At 55.7% G+C, this 18822-nt stretch overlaps 1 protein-coding gene across 2 annotated transcripts in view; it reads left to right on the top strand.

Annotated features, from left to right (window-relative positions):
- The first annotated feature begins 2084 nt into the window (after positions 1 to 2084).
- The window catches only part of THOP1 (thimet oligopeptidase 1), a 29493-nt gene continuing 12755 nt past the window's right edge, over positions 2085 to 18822 (top strand). The window contains exons 1-6 of one of the 2 annotated variants that reach the window (XM_058428621.1): positions 2085 to 2263; positions 2879 to 2996; positions 6645 to 6857; positions 11319 to 11467; positions 12631 to 12738; positions 16355 to 16457. In XM_058428621.1, the coding sequence (XP_058284604.1) occupies positions 11375 to 11467; positions 12631 to 12738; positions 16355 to 16457 (304 nt within the window). In that variant the 5' untranslated portion in view covers positions 2085 to 2263; positions 2879 to 2996; positions 6645 to 6857; positions 11319 to 11374. The remainder of the gene's footprint in view (positions 2264 to 2878; positions 2997 to 6644; positions 6858 to 11318; positions 11468 to 12630; positions 12739 to 16354; positions 16458 to 18822) is intronic. The other variant, XM_032176825.2, reaches the window with a different exon arrangement.

Below are 18822 nucleotides of genomic sequence, written 5' to 3'. Positions count from 1 at the left end.
AGCTGGTCGTTAGGGCAACTGACCTCTGCGACCTAATGGAGGCCGGAAATCGGGGCTGGTTTGCCCTCTAGAGCGGGAATGAAGCGGTGCACGATGGAACAGTGGCTGACTCCAGCCGGTCGCCGAGCTGACCACGTGGTGCTGGGCCGGCCACGTGGTGCGGCCGCGTTTGGACACCTGGAGTCCAGAGCGTCACAGCCGCGCAATGAATGGGAGTCAGTGTTATCCGCTTACTATCTTTGTTCATTTATTCACCCACCCATCTACTCACCCACAAATGCATTCTTTCATGCAGTGTGAGACGTTTGTGAGAATAGAGACATTTGTAGACAGTAGGTGCCTAATATTCATTCAATATTTATTGCAAAGCTGCCCTAAAAACCAGCAAAGTGTCTACTCATTATTTTGCATTGGGGTAGACGGACTATAAACTAATAAACTAGTACATAAATAGAGAAACAAGAAATTTCACAGCAAACACTAAGAAAAAAAATGAAGGTAGTGTAATTGACACCGGGAGCTAAGTTGCATGGGATGGGTGGGAAAGATCATCCTTTAGATTTGGATTTCAAGGATAGGAAAAAGTCCAAAAGGACCCCAGGCACAGGGAACAGCGAAAATGAAGGCCGATGTAAAATTAAGCTTGGTGTGCTCAAGACATATGAAAAAAAAAAAAAATAGAGACCAAGTGATGAGAAATTTCCAAGGACGACAGAAAACTGATCGTCATCTGAGTTACAGTTGCCAGAAATGTTCTCCCAATTCATTTTCGTCCTACTCGAAACACATGCACGATTAATGGCGTGGATTATTTTAATTTCTTTTGCAGAAATAAAGAAGGTGAGGCCGGGCTTGGTGGCTCACGCCTGTAATCCCAGCACTTTGGAAGGCCAGGGGGCAGATCACTTGAGATCAGGAGTTTGAGACCAGCCTGGCCAACATGGTGAAACCCTGTATCTACTAAAAATACAAAAATTAGCCGGGCATGGTGCGGGCATCTGTAGTCCCAGCTACTCGGGAGGCTGAGACAGGAGAATCACTTGAACCCGAGGGGCGGAGGTTGCAGCGAGCCGAGATCGCGCCATTGCACTCCAGCCCGGGCGACAGAGTGAGACTCCCTCCAGCCCCTCCAAGGCAAAACAAAACAAAACAAAAACAAAAAAACGAAAAAGGAAAGAAAGGAGGTCGGTTGTTTTGGTTTTTGCCAGTTTAATTGTAGTACATTGTTTTTTCTGGGTGCCGTAACAGTTCAAGACAGACGGTTCAAGATGTTTTTTGTTTTAACCCACAACACTGGATGTAGGTCAGGCTACTGCACTGTTCCAAAACACCTGTTATTTGACATGAATCCGTTTACTTGCTTTTGTTTCTGACAAAAAAAAAAACTTGGCCCGGCGCGGTGGCTCACACCTGTAATCCCAGCACTTTGGGAGGCCGAGGCGGGCGGATCACGAGGTCAAGAGATCAAGACCATCCTGGCCAACACGGTGAAACCCCCTCTCTACTAAAAATACAAAAATTAGCCGGGGTGGCGGCTGGCGCCTGTAGTGCCAACTACTCGAGAGGCTGAGGCAGGAGAATTGCTTGAACCCGGGAGCCGAGATTGCTGCCACTGCACTCCAGCCTGGGCGACAGAGCGAGACTCCGTCTCAAAAACAACCAAACAAAACACCAAAACTTCTGGTTAATTTAATTGATTCGTCGGATTCAGATGCTGGAAAGTGGGCCTGAGTTACAGTAAGCGATCAATAATAACACTGGCCCAATACGCAGCTATAAGAAGCGAGGCAAGTACACAGTAACACGGTAGCCTGAAGCCCAGGCGAAGTCTCAGCGGAAAGAGACCCGCAGAGGCTCAGAGGCGTCAGCGGCGTGCGGTTTCCAAGGAAACCGTCCTTCCTAGCCACCCCAGCGGCTCTGGAGGGGGTAGAGCGAGAGGCTCCGCCCACGCACCTCCGAGACCAATGACGGAACGGGAGGGTTACAGCGCGTGCGCAGAGGGCTCCAGCGTCCCGGCCCTCCTCCTTTAGCTGTGGGCGGGGCTCGGGGGCGCGTGCGTCCTGCCCTCCCTGTGCGCGCGCCGCCCCAGCATGCCACGGGAGCGCGGGCGGCGGGCCCCTTGGTCCTCAGGCGGCCGTGGCGGGGGTGGCCGCGGTTGGGCCGAGGGAGGCGGCCTCAGTGGCCGAGGTGGCTGGACGCGTAGCAGGTGGAAGGAGGGAGGGAGCCGCAGGCGCAGACCCACTCGCCATGAAGCCCCCCGCAGGTACCGACTACCCCGCTCGCCGGACCCGGGCGTCCCCTGCACCCTCGCTCCTCCCGGGGTCGCGACTTGGGCCTAAGGCTGGAGCGAAGCGACCCCCGAGCCACCGTCTGCCGGGCTGGAGGGGCAGCGGGGGAGGTGGGCGACCCTGCTCTCTCGTTTGCCGAATGAATGAACCAGCTTTTCCAGCGCTTCATTCATTCTGCAAAGTTGATGGCGCTTCCCTTCCGGATGGGTCGGGCCCCGTGGCGGACCCTGGGGAGGCCGTGATTTAAGGACTCCAGTCCCCGTTTTCCCGGAATTCTAGAACCCGAGACAGACGTTCAAAAAGTAAATAAGCAAGAGAGGATCGAAGATAGGGAGGGATCGGTGCTCTGGAGCAGATAAACACGAACGGGGCAGTCCCAGGGACACGTCTTTAGAGAGAGGGTGATCCTGGGGGCTTTTCTGAAGAGGTGAGCGTCGACTTGCTTGATTGGGAGAAGCAGGTGTCCTGCCAGGACCGGGGAAGGAGGCTTCCCGGGAGGAGGGAACGTGTTTGGAGAGCAGAAAGTCACTTTGGCTGGAACATAACGAAGGGACCTTTTAATTTTGTTATTTATTTACTTTGTCGCCCAGGCTGGAGTGCAGTGGTGCGATCACGACTCCCTGCAGCCTCGAACTCTTGGGCTGAAGCAATCCTCCCGCCTCAGCCTCCTGAGTAGCTGGGACTACAGGCCTGCACCGCCACGCTTGGGTAATTTTTGTAGAAACGGGGTTTCGCCGTGTTGCCCAGGCTGGTCTTGAAGTCCTGGGTTCAAGCAATCCACCTGCCTCGGCCTCCCAAAGTGCTGGGATTACAGACATGAGCCACTGTACCCAGCCAAGACTCTTTTAATTTAAAGGCAAAGGGGTAATATGACGTGTGTACTGTTTATTTGTTTATTTATTTTTTGAGACAGTCTCTGTCTCCCAGGCTGGGGTGTAGTGGCGCAGTCTCTGCTCACACAGGCTCTCTGCAACCTCCGCCTCCCGGGTTCAAGCGATTCTCCTGCCTCAGCCTCCCAAGCAGCTGGGATTTCAGGCGCCCACCACCACACCTGGCTAATTTTTGTATTATTAGTAGAGACGGGGTTTCACCATTTTGGCCAGGCTGGTCTCGATCTTCTGACCTCAAGTGATCCGTCTGCTTCGGCCTCCCAAAGTGCTGGGATTACAGGCATGAGCCACCGTGCCTGGGTGCCCAGCCTGGATTTTAGAAAGTCACTCAGGTTGTTGAGGCAACTCCTCACCCCTATCCTTGGCTTTTCTCTTGCCCAGCCACACTCCCCCAGCTCTTTGTCCAGTCCATTGCGATGAGGATGATAATTGTAATAATGATAATCAGGGATATTCAGGCCTTGGGAAGGAAGGAATGTTGTCTGCCTTGTTTGCTACTGGATCCTTGGCACAATCAGTAAATATTTACAGGATGAACTGACGTCCACAAGTTTTTCAAATCCTAATTCCTCCAGGAGAATTTTCTGACAATTCCAGTTCCCATTGATCTCAGTCCTTTGAGTCCCTGAAGCTCTTGTTTACCCCACGGTTTAATGTAGATCCACTGTCACTTTTTTGCAGTTCTAAAATCCTAAATACTCTGTAAACTGAAAGGTTTGCCTTAAGTTCACAGCAGTCATTTGGCCAGAAAATGACCTCAACTGACCGACTGCGAGCATTTCTTTTTCCCACTTAGCAAATATCATTGATCATGAGCTGGTGTAATTGTGCTACCTCAGGGGATACTGGGCGATGTGTGGGGACATTTGTGGTTGTCACAGTTGGGGGGCGCTCCTAGTCTGGAGTGGATGGAGGCCAGGGACACTGCTCAGCACCCTGCAGTGCCCAGGACATCTCCACCCCAGAGAACGATCCGGCCCCGTTGGCCACAGTGCAGACAGGGAGAGACCCTGGTGCGTATTCCTGCATCTCACTTCAGAAAGAGTAATTTGATTTAGGAGTGCTGCCCCAGCCTCCCTAGTGATTTGGAATACATGGTACTTGGACTCTATTACTTTTCTACCATGGGGGGAAATTCTGAATGTTAAAACGTCCCCGGCCCCAAGACTTTTTGGACAGGAGAGCATGGTCTGTAATAACAGCTACCTCTTGAAAACTCTGGTGGTATTCAGGATACAAGATGTTTTGCCTTCATGCCTCACTGAATTCTTAAGACAGTTCTTGTTCTCCGCACCCTGAATTGTTCCCGTTTTGCAGGTGGGAAGCCTGAGAGTTAACGTTTCTTACCAGAATCCCAGAGCTAGCAAGTGGCAGAGGCGGGGCCCGCACCCGGGCCGTCTGACCTCAGCTTCTGCGTTCTGAGCTAGCTTGTTGTGCCTGCCCCAGCCTTGGTAAAAATGCACATCTGATTGTTAGTGCCACTCTCCCATCCCCTTCCTGTCCCTTTCCAGGGCTCCACCTTGCACTCAGGATTCAAGTTCAAAGCCTTCATTGTCATCTACACCAGGAGTTGGCAAACTCCGGCCTGCTTATTTTTTTTGAGACGAGGTTTCACTCTTGTTGCCCAGGCTGGAGTGCAGTGGCGCGATCCTGGCTCACTGCAACCTCCACCTCCCAGGTTCAAGCGGTTCTCCTGCCTCAGCCTCCCAAGCAGCTAGGATTACAGGTGCCCGCCACCACGCCCAGCTAATTTTTGTATTTTTAGTAGAGACAGGGTTTCTCCATGCTGGCCACGCTGGTCTTGAACTCCTGATCCACCCGCCTTGGCCTCCCAGAGTGTTGGGATTACAGGCACAAGCCACGGCACCCGGCCAAGATGGAGTCTTGCTCTGTCCTCCAGGCTAGAGTTCAGTGCTACCTCTGGCTCCTGGGTTCAAGCGATTTTCCTGTCTTGGCCTCCAGAGTAGCTAGGATTACAAGCCCACACCGCCACACTCAGCTAATATTTGTATTTTTAGTAGAGGTGGGGTTTCACCACGTTGTCCAGGCTGGTCTCGAACTCCTGACCTCAAGTGATCCGCCCGCCTTGGCCTCCCAAAGTGCTGGGATTACAGGTGTGAGCCACCATACCTGGCCAGGCCTGCCTATTTTTGTACACCCCTGGAACTGAAGATGATTTCTGGATGAGACAGAAACCATAGGTGGCCCACAAAGCTGAAAATCCTTGGCCCTTTGCAGAACTGTTTGCTGGCCCCCTGGACCCTCTGCAGAACTGTTTATTGGCCCCCTGGACCGTCTGCAGAACTGTTTGCTGGCCCCCTGGGCCCTGCACGGTTAGGTGTTTCCAGGTGGTTTTGCCACCTTCTCTGTGCCAAGCCGCACCGACTTCACATAGTTGCCCTTCCCGCAGCTGCTCTGGCTGCCAGGAGCCCCCGCCTGCCATTCTCGTTTTCAGACTCCGTTTACCCGTTTCTCAGAGAGGCCCTGGAGTGAGTGGCTGGGCCACATATGACTCACCCATAGCACCTGTGGATCTGGCACGGCCACACACCAGGCTGACTTTCTTATTGAGTTCATGAATGGAGGCCTGCTTGTTCCCCCCACTGGGTGTGGGGTGTGGAAGAAGCAGGTGGAAGAAGGGACTCCTCCTGGAAACCCCCCCATACCTCACCTTTCCCCTCTGGCATGGCAGGAGTTGAGCAGTGCGTGGGTGGTCCTGGACTTCCCCTTTTGTGAACACCCAGGGGTTTGTACAGGCTGATCTGTGCGTGGTGTCTCCACTCTAGGGCAGGGGGATTTTTTTTTTTTCTTTGAGATGGAGTCTCACTCTGTTGCCCAGGCTGGAGTGCAGTGGTGCTATGTTGGCTCACTGCAACCTCTGCTTCTCGGGTTCAAGTAATTCTCCTGCCTCAGCCTCCTGAGTAGCTGGGATTACAGGCGCACGTGCCACCATGCCCAGCTAATTTTTGTATTTTTGGCAGAGATGGGATTTCACCATATTGTTCAGGCTGGTCTCAAACTCCTGACCTCGTGATCTGCCCGTCTCGGCCTCCCAAAGTGCTGGGATGACAGGCGTGAGCCGCCAAGCCCGGCCAGGCAGGGGGATTCTTAACAGCAGCATCCATCTCTATTCCGGGCTGGATCATGCTCTGCTGGGGCCGTCCTGGTCACTGCAAGGTACTAAGCAGGATCCCTGGCCTCCACCCACTCCACGCCAGGAGCATCTGCAGCCGCAACAGCCACAGGTGTCCTAGATGTCACCCAGGGTCCCCTGGATGGGACTGATGGCAGAGTTGCCTCCTGCTCTAGAGGACTGGTCAGTCTGTGCTTCCCTACAAGAGCCCTGGACCTCACTCTTCTGGATGAGAGGCGGTTGATCCCTTCCTTTCCCTGTGCCCTCCTCACTTTGACCCTAACTCTGAACCGAAAGCAGACCCGCCCGGCACTGGGTTTTGTTTCTGTGCAGCCTGTGCAGGAGACGTGGCAGACGCGGCATCTCCGTGCTCTGTGGTGAACGACCTGAGATGGGACCTGAGCGCCCAGCAGATAGAGGAGCGCAGCAGGGAGCTCATCGAGCAGACCAAGCGCGTGTACGACCAGGTGGGCGCCCAGTCGTTTGAGGACGTGTCCTATGACAGCACGCTCAAAGCGCTGGCCGACGTGGAGGTCACCTACACAGGTAAGTCCCAGGCAGGGTCTGGGCGTGGGCCGCAGGTGCCGAGGGAGGTGGCATCGCAGGCAGGAGTAGCCCAGCCCGTGGAGCTGGTTCAGAACTTGGCGTGAAGTGTCACTGGCACCCTGCCCCTGAGCACAGGGCAGCGCCACCTACTCCCAGGCTGGTCGTGGTGGCTACATCAGATGGCTGGGCAGAGGCATCTGGCAGGTGCTGGTCACTGGAGGTGTCGGAGAGAGGTGGTTCCGCCCGTGCTTCGCTCTGCTTCACAGCCTCATCCATTCAAAGGACTCGCTGGTTGTGTGATCTGAGAGCCGGAGATGAGAAAATGTGTCTAAACAGCACGCCTCTCCAGCCTCTCCCAGAGCCAGCAGCCTTGAACCCTGACCCCGTCTGCCCTCTTTCCCTGGCCCAGGAAGGCGGGCGTTTGTTTCCCTCTGAATGACTGAACTTGGCCCCTTTGGCTTCTGCCTCTGCGCCCTCTGGCGGGGGTGACCTCGTGACCTTGGGCATCCTCCTCGCCCTCAGCCCGACCCTCCTCCTCTCTTTGGGGTCCCTGTGCTCACGGTGAGGAGTGAGGGGCCTGGTGACATGGGTTAGGGACACTGTTTCCCGAGCTCTGCCTAAGGCTGACGGTGTACCTGCCTGACCGAGAGACCCAGAGAGTCTCCACAGGGAGCTCTGAGTGAGGGAACTCCCCCCCTTCCATCTAGGGGAAGGCCTTTTTGCTGGGAACCATTGAGAATCCTTGAGTTCAAGCCCAGGGCTTCTCTCATGTTCCCAAGGCATCCCCTGAAAGGGTTGGCTTCCGTGGCCCGTGCCGTGCGGCCTCCAGAGGGTTTGCTGTCTGGGCAGGGGGCTGGAGGGAGGGCTGAAGCTCCACAAGCACCCCGAGCCTGCAGCCCCTGCAGCCCCCGCTTGGAATCCTGACCCTCTTCCCACTCCCTCTGGCTTCCGACAAGTGACTTAGAGCCCAGCATGTCCTCGGTTTCCCCTCCTCGGCCACGTGGTGGCCCCTTGTCCCTCCCGCAGGAGTCTCATGAGGCTCAGGTGATACCAGTTCCCTCTTATGGCGCCCAGCGGTGCCAGGCATCATGTCCCCCACCCGTGCCCTGCCTTCCCCTCCTGCGGCCTTTCCTCTCCTCCTTCACATGGTGGCGAGACCAGCGTTAAAGGAAACTGAAATTGGCCCCGGTGCTCCCCTCGGCCCCTTTCCGCTGCCCTCAGGGTGACGCCCAGCACCCTGGATGTGGTCTTCAGCGCCCTGCACTGTCTGTGCCTGGACAGGCAGTCTCCTTGTGCCTGGCACCCTCCCCAAGCCGGGGCCTCTCCAGCCAGCCCCTCGCACCCCTCGCCCTGTGCTCTTCTGAATGCCTGGCTTCTCTCTGATCACAGATGAAGTCCGCTTCACCCAGGAGCCCTTCCTCCTCCTCCTGTCCCCATGCCAGCTGCCTGGATTAGCCCCTGCACGGCACTGACACTGTCGTCCCTGCAGTCACTTGTCTAATCAGTCGCCCGTAAATCCCGAGAGGACAGAGCGGATTTTCTTTCTCTCTTCAGCCCCAGCGCCAGGCCTGGCACAGAGCCCCCACTACAGGCTTTTTTGTTGTTTTTTTGAGACAGGGTCTTGCTGTGTCACCCAGGCTGCCGGAGTGCAGAGGTGGGATCATGGCTCACTGCAGCCTCCATCTCCCAGGCTCAAGCCATCTTTAATTTTTAGGAGAGATGAGGTCTTGCTGTATTGCCCAGGCTGGTCTAGAACTCCTGAGCTCAAGCTTCCTGTCTGCCTTGGCCTCCAAAAGTGTGGGGATTATAGGCATGAGCCACCGTGCCCAGCCCCCCAACCCACCTAAACACACGGAGCCTCCTCCAGTTACGCGGAGCCTTCTCCAAACGCGCGGAGCCTCCTCCCGTTAAACATACCGAGGCCTGAGGCCGGGCGCGGTGGCTCACGCTTGTAATCCCAGCACTTTGGGAGGCCGAGGCGGGCGGATCACGAGGTCGGGAGATCGAGACCACGGTAAAACCCCGTCTCTACTAAAAATACAAAAAATTAGCCGGGCGTGGTGGCGGGCGCCTGTAGTCCCAGCTACTCGGAGAGGCTGAGGCAGGAGAATGGCGTGAACCCGGGAGGCGGAGCTTGCAGTGAGCCGAGATTGCGCCACTGCACTCCAGCCTGGGCGACAGAGCCAGACTCCGTCTCAAAAAACTATTATATTCTAGGCTGTATATAATTTAGCCTTCAGCTATGTTTTCTCCACTTTTTTCTTAATAATGTAAAACTGTTATGCATAACATATTTTAATAAAATCTTATTTTCAACAGTTAAAAAAAATATTTATTATTATTAGGGGGTTTTTTTGTTTGTTTTTTGTTTTTTTAGAATGAGTCTCGCTCTGTCACCCAGGTTGCAGTGCATGGCGCTGTCATGGCTCACTGCAGCCTCCACCTCCCAGGCTCAAGCAATCCTCCTGCCTCGGCCTTCTGAGCAGCTGAGGGCACAAGCGTGTGGCACCGTGCCTGGCTAATTTGTTTTTTTAAACTGCTCCATTGAGATATAATTTGCATAACATACAGTTCACTCATTTAAACCACACACTTCAGGCTGGGCGGCGGCTCACACCTGTCATCCCAGCACTTTGGGAGGCCAAGGTGGGCAGATGACTTGAGGTCAGGAGTTTGAGACCAGCCTGACCAACATGGAGAAACCCTGTCTCTACTAAAAATACAAAATTAGCTGGGCGTGGTGGCGCATGCCTGTAATTCCAACTACTCAGGAGGCTGAGGCAGGAGAATCACTTGAACCCGGGAGGTGGAGGTTGCAGTGAGCCGAGATCACACCACTGCACTCCAGCCTGGGCGACAGCAGTGAAACTCCGTCTCAAACAAACAAACAAGAAAAAAACACACACTTCAATGGTTTTTAATAAATTTGCAGCATTGCTCAGCTGTCACCATTCTTTCATTTTAGAGCATTTTCATAACCCCAGAGAGAAACTTTATACCCTTCAGTGGTCACGCTCCATCTCCCCTGCTCCCAGCCCCGGCACCCATGCGTCCCCTCCTGTCTCTGTGGATGGGCCTGTCCTGTATATTTCATAGAAATGGCACCACACAGCCGGGCGCAGTGGCTCTTGCCTGTAATCCTCGCACACTGGGAGGCCAAGGCAGATGGATCATGATGTCAGGAGTTCAAGACCAGCCTGGCCAACATAGTGAAACTCCGTCTCTACTAAAAATACAAAAATTAGCCGGGCATGGTGGCATACGCCTGTAGTCCCAGCTACTCGGGAGGCCGAGGCAGGAGAATCACTTGAACCCAGGAGTTGAAGGTTGCAGTGAGCCGAGATTGCACCATTGCACTCCAGCTTGGGCAACAGAGTGACACTTCGTCTGAAAAAAAAAAAACAAATGGCATCACACACTGTGTGACCTTTTGTGTCTGGCTTCTTCCTCTGCATGTGGCATCCTTGGGTTGCATCCACACCGCAGCCTGTTCCAGAGTCTCATTCCTTTTCATGGCTGAGTCGTGTTCCACTGGGCGGGGGCCACATCTTGTCCGTCCAGTCACTCGTGGATGGACCTTTTGGCAATTGGGAATCGCCCTGCTGCTGTGAGTGCACATGTGCAGATTCCTGTGTGGATGTGTGTTCATGTCTCCTGGCTGGATGCCTGGCACTGGAGTCTTGGGGGTCATGGGATGACTCCATTTTAAAGCTTTTTTTTTTCTTTTTTGAGATGGAGCCTCACTCTGTCGCCCAGGCTGGAGTGCAGTGGTGCCATTTCAACTCACTGCAACCTCCGCCTCCCGGGTTCAAGCTATTCTCCCACCTCAGCCTCCCAAGTAGTTGGAATTACAGGCACGTGCCACCACGCCTGGCTAATTTTTGTATTTTTAGTAGAGACGGGGTTTCACCTTGTTGGCCAGGCTGGTCTCGAACTCCTGACCTCAAGTGATCTGACTGCCTCAGCCTCCCAAAGTGCTGGGATTACAGGCTTGGCCACCACACCTGGCCTAAAGCTTATGCTTTTCTAGCCACTGACACTTCCTGTACTCAACCTGAAGCGCAGATGTGCTCAGGAAATTTTAAGTAGTTTATGCATTCAAATGTGACCATCGCCAGCTGCAGCGCTCTCTGGAATGGAATTCTGTCAGCCTCTGTTTCGTCGTACCCAGCTCTGTTGGGGTCCTCCTTGGCCTGGAGGGCTTTGAGTTGAATTCTTGTTTTTCTTTAATCTGTAAGATCCCCAAGGACACAGGCAGCAGCGCCTCCTTTCTCCATCCCAGGGCCCAGCCTGCAGGGGACAGTGGCGTGTGCCTGTAGTCCCAGCTACTTGGGAGGCTGAGGCAGGAGAGAGTTCACGGGGGGATTCAGCAGACAGGTCTGGGAGAGGGGTCCAGGCAACACCTGCCAGTTGTACTGGGGCCTGTTCTCACACCTGTCTCCCTGGTCTCCCCTGTTTTAGTTCAGAGGAATATCCTTGACTTCCCCCAGCACGTTTCCCCCTCCAAGGACATCCGGATGGCCAGCACGGAGGCCGACAAGAAGCTCTCTGAGTTCGACGTGGAGATGAGCATGAGGGAGGACGTGTACCAGAGGATCGTGTGGCTCCAGGTGAGGGGGCCCTGCGGGGAGTGCGAATAGCCTCCCAAGTAACTGGGATTACAGGTGCACGCCACCACACCCGGCTAATTTTTGTATTTTTAGTAGAGACAGGGTTTCAGCGTGTTGGTCAGGCTGGTCTCGAGCTCCTGACCTCAAGTGATCCACCCACCTCGGCCTCCCACAGTGCTGGTATGACAGGTGTGAGCCACTGCTCCTGGCCCATTTTTTGTATTTTTAGTAGAGACAGGGTTTTGCCATGTTGGTCAGGCTGTTCTCAAACTCCTAACCTCAGGTGATCTGCCCGCCTTGGCCTCCCACAGTGCTGGGATCACAGGCCTGAGCCACCATGCCCGGCCACACGTGTGCACTTTCCTTTCCTGGCCATCCTACTGTGACCCAAACACCCCATCGCCACATGGAGTGAGCTGGCAGGGCCTGGCGGCATGGCTGCATGGGCTCCTGCTCCCCTGGATGCTCCTCCCAGTATGCAGTGGGGCCTTTGCTGTTGATGTCACATGATCAGGAGAGACCCAGAGACCCTCCTGCTGCTGTTCATCCTCTTAGGCGAGGACCCTCGGGAATGCGCTGATGTGTCCCACAGTCTCAGGGACATGCAGCCCTAGTGCTTTGGTAAATACACATCAGGGTGGCCCATGATAGCCGTGGATTGTTATTTCTTTTTATTTAAATACAGACAGGGTCTCACAATGTTGCCCACGCTTGTCTCGAACTCCTGAGCCCAAGCAATCCTCCCACCTCCACCTTCCAGAGTTTCTGTTGAGGCAATGAGAGGTTCCCATGCAGGTGCAGGAAAGAATCGAGTGCCTTTGCCAACTTTGCCCAGGTCCCCAGTGGTGATGTTTTGCAAAACTATGGTGTCATCTACACCCTGATACTGACCTGGGGACCACCAGCAATCTAATTCCCATTCAGCCATCGCCCTGGTGAAGGAGCTCTGGACTGATGTTAGTGTAGGGCTCTTCCAAACAAAGCGAACATTTGCACAGGTTTTATGTAGAGACAAGTCATCATTTCTCTGAGATAAATGCCCAAGAGTGCAGTTGCCAAGTCACATGCGGGCCAGATGATCAGGTTTTTAAGAAACTGCCAAACTGCTCTTTGGAGCAGCTGCACTGGCCCATGTCCTACATGCTTTGATGTTTTTATTCCAGGAGAAAGTTGAAAAGGACTCACTGAGGCCCGAGGCTGCACGGTACCTGGAGCGGCTAATCAAGCTGGGCCGGAGGAACGGGCTTCACCTCCCCAGAGAGACTCAGGAAGTGAGTGCTGGGTGTAGGGAGTGCTGGGCATGGGCAATGGTTGATCCCGGGGAGTGCTGCACACAGGGAGTGCTCAGTCCCAGGGAGTGCTGGGAGTGAGAAGTGCAGGGCAGGGGGAGTGCTGGGCTCAGGGAGTGATCGGCTCAGGGAGTGCTTGGGGCACCAGGAGTGCTGGGTTCAGGGAGTGCTGGGTCCTGGGGAGTGCTGGGTTCAGGGAGTGCTGGGTCCCGGGGAGTGCTGCACTCAGGGAGTGCTTGGGCACAGGGAGTGCTGGGTGCAGGGAGTGCTGGGTGTGAGGAGTGCTCGGTCCCAGGGAGTACTGGGCGTGGGGAGTACTGAGCTCAGGGAGTGCTTGGGCTTGGGGAGTGCTGGGTGCGGGGAGTGCTCGGTCCCGGGGAGTACTGGGCATGGGGAGTACTGGGTGTGGGGAGTGCTCGGTCCTGGGGAGTACTGGGCGTGGAGGGTACTGGGTGTGGGGAGTACTCGGTCCCAGGGAGTACTCAGCATGGGGAGTACTGGGCATGGGGAGTGCTCAGTTGTGGGGAGTGCTGGGCTCAGGGAGTACTGGGTACGGGGAGTGCTGGGCATGGCCAGTGGAGCTCCCATGGCCCCCTGCCCCTGCCTCCTCGGGAGCGTCCTCCCTTCAGGGCTGACCCCCGGCCTGATGTCTATCTTTCTGCTGCCTGAGGACCTGAACTCTGGCAAGGCAGGTCCACACAGACATGGGGCGCAGAGGCTCAGTAACAAGGGGAGCCCCTCCACCCACTGCCCAGTGTGCCTGATGTGGGCATCTCGGGGGTGACGTAAGTTAGTTGGTGCAGAGCTGGGAGCACAGTGCTGAAGTCAAGCGTAGTGCATTAGCAGAAGACCGGGGTTCAGTGGCACCAACAGAGCAGTGGCGACCGCCACTGGAAAGTTGTGTGTCACAGTTCCCAGGAACTGGCAGCTCGCCACATGGGAAGCACGGCTGGGTCAGGAGGAGGTGTGCTCTGGGCAGGGCCTTTGCTGGGGTCCCTTGTGAAGGCATGGGTATAGCAGGGAGTGGGCTCAGGGGTGGCCGGCTGGACCATCTCAGCCGGCCCTGGCATGGGGGCTGCCCCTCATCGGGTGCCTGGCCCTAGGGTAATGGGGGCCAGTGGATGGTGCCCCAGAGTGTAGGGGACTCGAGACTGGTTGATTTGCACGTGAAAGATGTTTGCAGGCGAGCTATTGGCTGTCTCTGGGAGGGGCCATTTCTTGAGGGCCAGCAAGGCCCCCAAATATCAAAGCATCGGAATACAAGCCCCTGATTCACCATGGTGTGACCGTGATGTGTGTTCAGTAGAAACTGTGCTTGGAATGCTGATCTTTTCTAGGCCGGCCACCTGGGCACCTGCTGTCCTATGACACTGGGCGCCAGCCACAGCTCCCAGCCAGCCTGCGATGGCGCAGGAGAACTGAAAACCCAAGTTACATGAGATACCCAGTACCTCGTATCCAATAGCCTTTGCCTTCGGCGATCTCACCAGAATGTGGGCTGCTGAGAGTTCCTGAGCACGCTTAAGACAGGCCAGGTTAAGCTGTGATGTTCGGTCCTATTAAATGCATTAAATGCATTTGTGATTTATGGTATTCTCAACTCACGATGGGTTTATTGGGACATACCGCTGTCCTAAGTCAAGGAGAATCTGTACAGGAAAGAAAGCACACAGTTCAATCAGGTTCCAGGCTGCAGCCATCGCCCCGTGGCTGTCCCTGTTCCGGTTCCATAAAGCCCCCGCTGTCCTGGTTAGGGGGCGTCTCCACCTTATGGCTGAGGCAACCAAGACTCAGAGAGGCCAGGTGGGTTCGTCAGTGAAACCAGCAGTGACAGAAGCGGAGTCAGGGTCCGTCTCAGGACTCGGGGGACTGGGGGTCCTCAGCTCAGCCGCAGCGGACAGGAGCCAGTTACTGTTATTTTTATTTATGTATTTATTTATTTATTTAGAGAGGGAGTCACACTCTTGTCGCCCACGCTGGAGTGCAGTGGTGCGATCTCGGCTCGCTGCAACCTCCGCCTCCTGGGTTCAAGCGATTCTCCTGCCTCAGCCTCCCGAGTAGCTGGGATTACGGGCACCCACCAACACAGCCGGCTAATTTTTTTTTATTTTTGATAGAGACAGGGTTTTACCATGTTGGCCAGGCTGGTCTCAAACTCCTAACCTCAAGTGACTCACCCGCCTCGGCCTCCCAAACTGCTGGGATGACGGGTGTGAGCCAGCGCACCACAGTTATTTTTAAAACCCTCTTGGCTTGTTGCATGCTCAGCATGAGTGGTCATGTGCATGGTGGAAGCCACAAACTCTCCCACGAGGACCAGTGAGCAAGGAGGGAGCAGAGGCAGCCCCGCCCGGAGGACAGAAGCGCAGAAAAGGTGCCAGGTCCGGATGCTGGTGGGTGGAGTTCCAGCGCGTCCCCACGGCCCTCAGGGCCGGCGCTGTTTGCTCATTGAGTCTCCAGAGCCTTCCCTGGCATGGCTGGGTTTGTTATGTGAGATGGCAAGAGGGGGAGACATTGGGAATTGCCCAGCATGGGGCCTGTTCCCAGGAGAGGCCCAGCAAGCCCTCAGCTGGTTCTGAACCAGGGCCTGCCTGACCAGCTACAGGCTTCCTGCAAAGTCCTGGGCACAGTTTCCCCTGCCGCCGCTGTCTGTCCTGCGGATAAGCATTTCTGCTCTGGCCCCATGGAGCTGGGCTCCAGACCCACCTGGCGGAGCTTCCAGCAGGAGGATCTGAGTCAAAGTCTAGCCCTGCTGCCAGCCTGTCATGTGTCATGTGGCCTCAAGCCACGTCCTCGTCACATAGTGGTCACCTCCCAGCCTTCAAGGCCACCAGAGGGACCACTCAAGATTCACTTCCTTTGTTGGTATCCCATATCACCAGGGTCGAGTTTTAGCTGTTTCTAAAAGCAGCTTTACCAGGTAAGGGGTAAAATGTTCAAAAGCTGCCAGACATGGTGACTCATGCCTGTAATCCCAGCACTTTGGGAGGCTGAGGTGGGAGGATCGCTTGAGCCGAGGAGTTCGAAACCAGCCTGAGCAACATGGTGAAATCCTGTCTGTACCAAACATACAAAAATTAGCTGGGTGTAGTGGCATGTACCTGTAGTTCTAACTACTCAGGAGGCTAAGGCAGGAGGATCAATTGAGTTGGGAGGTTGAGGCTGCAGTGAGTCGAGATCATGCCACTGCACTGCACTCCAGCCTGGGCAACAACAGAGCGAGTCCCTGTCTCAGAAAAATGTTGAAAAGCTTAGGCTGTAGGCTCTGAAGGTGACTCCGTAATGGACAGGAGGGTCTGGAGCACTCTTGGCCAGGGCCACACCTGGCAGACCGGAGCACATCCCTGAGGTTGCCTGAGGTCACCCAGCTTTGGAGGCCGCAGCTAGTGTTGAAATCCACACTGTGCAGCCTCGTGGCCTCCGTGTCTGTCTGTCCTCCACCTCCCGTCTCACTCTTTCCTCCTCGGTTACCTCTTCTTTTGGCCTGGTTCTTGGGGAAGTCCCTCAGCCCTCGGTGAGAGCGTTCCCAGGACCTTGCATCTTCCTGCAGTGCCCGCCCCGGTCTCTCCCTCCTCTCACACCTCGCCTTTCTCTCCAGAACATCAAAAGCATCAAGAAGAAGCTGAGCCTCCTGTGCATCGACTTCAACAAGAACCTGAACGAGGACACGACCTTCCTGCCCTTCACGCTCGAGGAGCTAGGTAGGGGCCGGGCGGTGGGGCATGGGTGGCCGTCAGTCCTGGGACTCACTGCAGGCCTGCCAGGCCCTCGGGGGCCGCCGCTTCCTCCTGTGGGCTTCTGTACTGAAGGGCGGTGGGAGGCCGAAGTACATGGACCTGAGCGCCCTGGGCCGAGGGCTTTCCTCACCAAGGGCACGCCAGGGCCGTTTACAGCCAAAAGCTCGGAGCCTTCCTTGGGGAGGGCCGTGGTCTGTCCCACCAAGATCCCACCCTGATAGAAAATGTCCCTGGCAGTGGCGGAAGCCCAGGCCAGACGGGGCGGCCAAGGGCGCCAGTCTCAGCCATGGCCCTGAGGGAACCACAAGTTTCCCTTGAGACCCCACTTCCTGCCTGCCTTTATTTATTTAATTTAATTAATTTATTTATTTATTTTGAGATGGAGTCTTGCTCTGTTGCCCAGGTTGGAGTGCAGTGGCGCGATCTCCACTCACTGCAACCTCTGTCCCCTGGCTTCAAGTGATTCTCCTGTCTCAGCCTCCTGAGTAGCTGGGACTACAGATGTATGCCATCACACCTGGCAAATTTTTTTATTTTTAGTAGAGATGGTTTCCCCGTGTTGGCCAGGGTGGTCTCAAACTCCTGGGCTCAGGATCTGCCCGCCTCAACCTCCCAAAGTGCTGGGATTACAGGCGTGAGCCACCGCGCCCAGCCAGGCCGGAATACTCTGATGGGTGCTATAGAATATAACCTCCAGTTCTAGACTCTGAATGTAGTTGCCTCTGAGGTGGTGGGTGGGGACAAGGCCCTCATGGCCCGAGGCCTCTGCAGGTGGCTTGATGTGTGGTCACCTGGGCATATGTTCCCTGAGGGAACACTCGCAGGTCGGGCACTGCCAAGCTTGGCTGCCAGCGCCTTGCTCAGCCCTCCCGTGTCTCGGGCAGCACATCCTACCCTCAGCTTCTGGCACTCAGGAGAGACGACGGGTTACAATCTGCTGTAAAGCACGTTTCCCAGCCCCAGGGACCCAGCCTGTCCCTCAGTGGGTGCACTGATCACCCACACCATTCCCGTAGCTGCACCATCCCCACAGCCACCCGCACCATTCCCGCAGCCACCCGCACCATTCCCGCAGCCACCCACACCGTCCCCGCAGCCACCCACACCATCCCGCGGCCACCCGTGCCATCCCTGCGACCACGCACGCCATCCCCGCAGCCACCCGCACCGTCCCGCGGCCACCCGCACCGTCCCGCGGCCACCCGCACTGTCCCCGCGGCCGAGCACACCGTCCCCGCGGCCACCTGCACCATCCCCGTGGGGCTGCTCCTCCCTCCTGCTCGTGTTAGCAAGCAGAAGGGCTCGGTGCCTGACGTGCTAGAAGCCAATGCCACGGCACCAAGCTTTTCATTGCAAGTGACTCCCGAGGAGACTGGGCGTCCAGCTCAAATCTGCCTCCTGTGCCAGCTTTCAGGCAGTACTTTCATGAGAGAAGGTGTAGAGGTGGATTCTGGGATTAACAGGTGATTGGTGGAAGGAAAGGGGAGGTCTGGAAGGTCCTCGGGCACGCACAGTTATCTGTCCATGCCAGCTCATGGGTCCTGGGTGTGAATCCTGGGGAAGTCTGTATGAAGCGCAGTGGAAGTTCAGTTGGCGTCAGCAAGCTGGTTCTGCACAGACTCTGCTGGCTCATGTGGGTTCCAGCCGGTTTCAGCCAGTTTTGTTCTGGTCAGTGTTTCAGCTGCCTGTTTCTTTTCACGTTTGCCATCCTGCAAACTCAAGAGTGTTTGTGGATTTTGGTGTCTAACTCTTTGGGGCGCCGTTCCATTTGTCGGGCCTGAGGGGCCTCCCATGCAGGTGGCTTGAGTCCCATGTGGCCAGGTGACACCATCACGCGGGTGGCTAGTGCGTTGGGTGACAGTCTCCAGGGCTCTCTGCTGCCCCGGGACCTGTTTCCCTTTGTGGTCAGTCATTTCTCAGGAGACGCTTTGCGATGGTCTTAGTTCCTTTTCTTCTGCTTACAACAGAAAACCTAAAGCCATGTAGTTTATAAGTAAAGGAATTAACTTGTCACAGCTCTGGAGGCTGAGAAGTCCCAGGTCGAGGGGCCATATCTGGTCAGGGCCTTCTTCCTGGTGGGGACTCTGGAGCCCTGAGGCGGCCAGGGTGTCACATAGCAAGGGGAGGGGGCTAAGCGAGCCGGTTCCACCCAGGTCTCTCCTCCTCACAAAGCCCCAGGCCCTCTGCCACATTAACCCATCAGCGCCTTCATCCATGAATCCATGAATGGGTTCATCCATTCCTGAAGGCGGAGCCCACATGACCCAGCTGCCTCTTGAAGGCCCCAGTACCTAATCCTGCCATCTCCCAATACCGCCATCTCCAACAC

Source organism: Hylobates moloch, unplaced genomic scaffold (assembly GCF_009828535.3).
Source record: "Hylobates moloch isolate HMO894 unplaced genomic scaffold, HMol_V3 SCAFFOLD_15, whole genome shotgun sequence".
Lineage (NCBI taxonomy): Eukaryota > Metazoa > Chordata > Mammalia > Primates > Hylobatidae > Hylobates > Hylobates moloch.
Note: the sequence above shows the minus strand (reverse complement) of the source record. Positions and strands in the feature narration are given on the sequence as shown.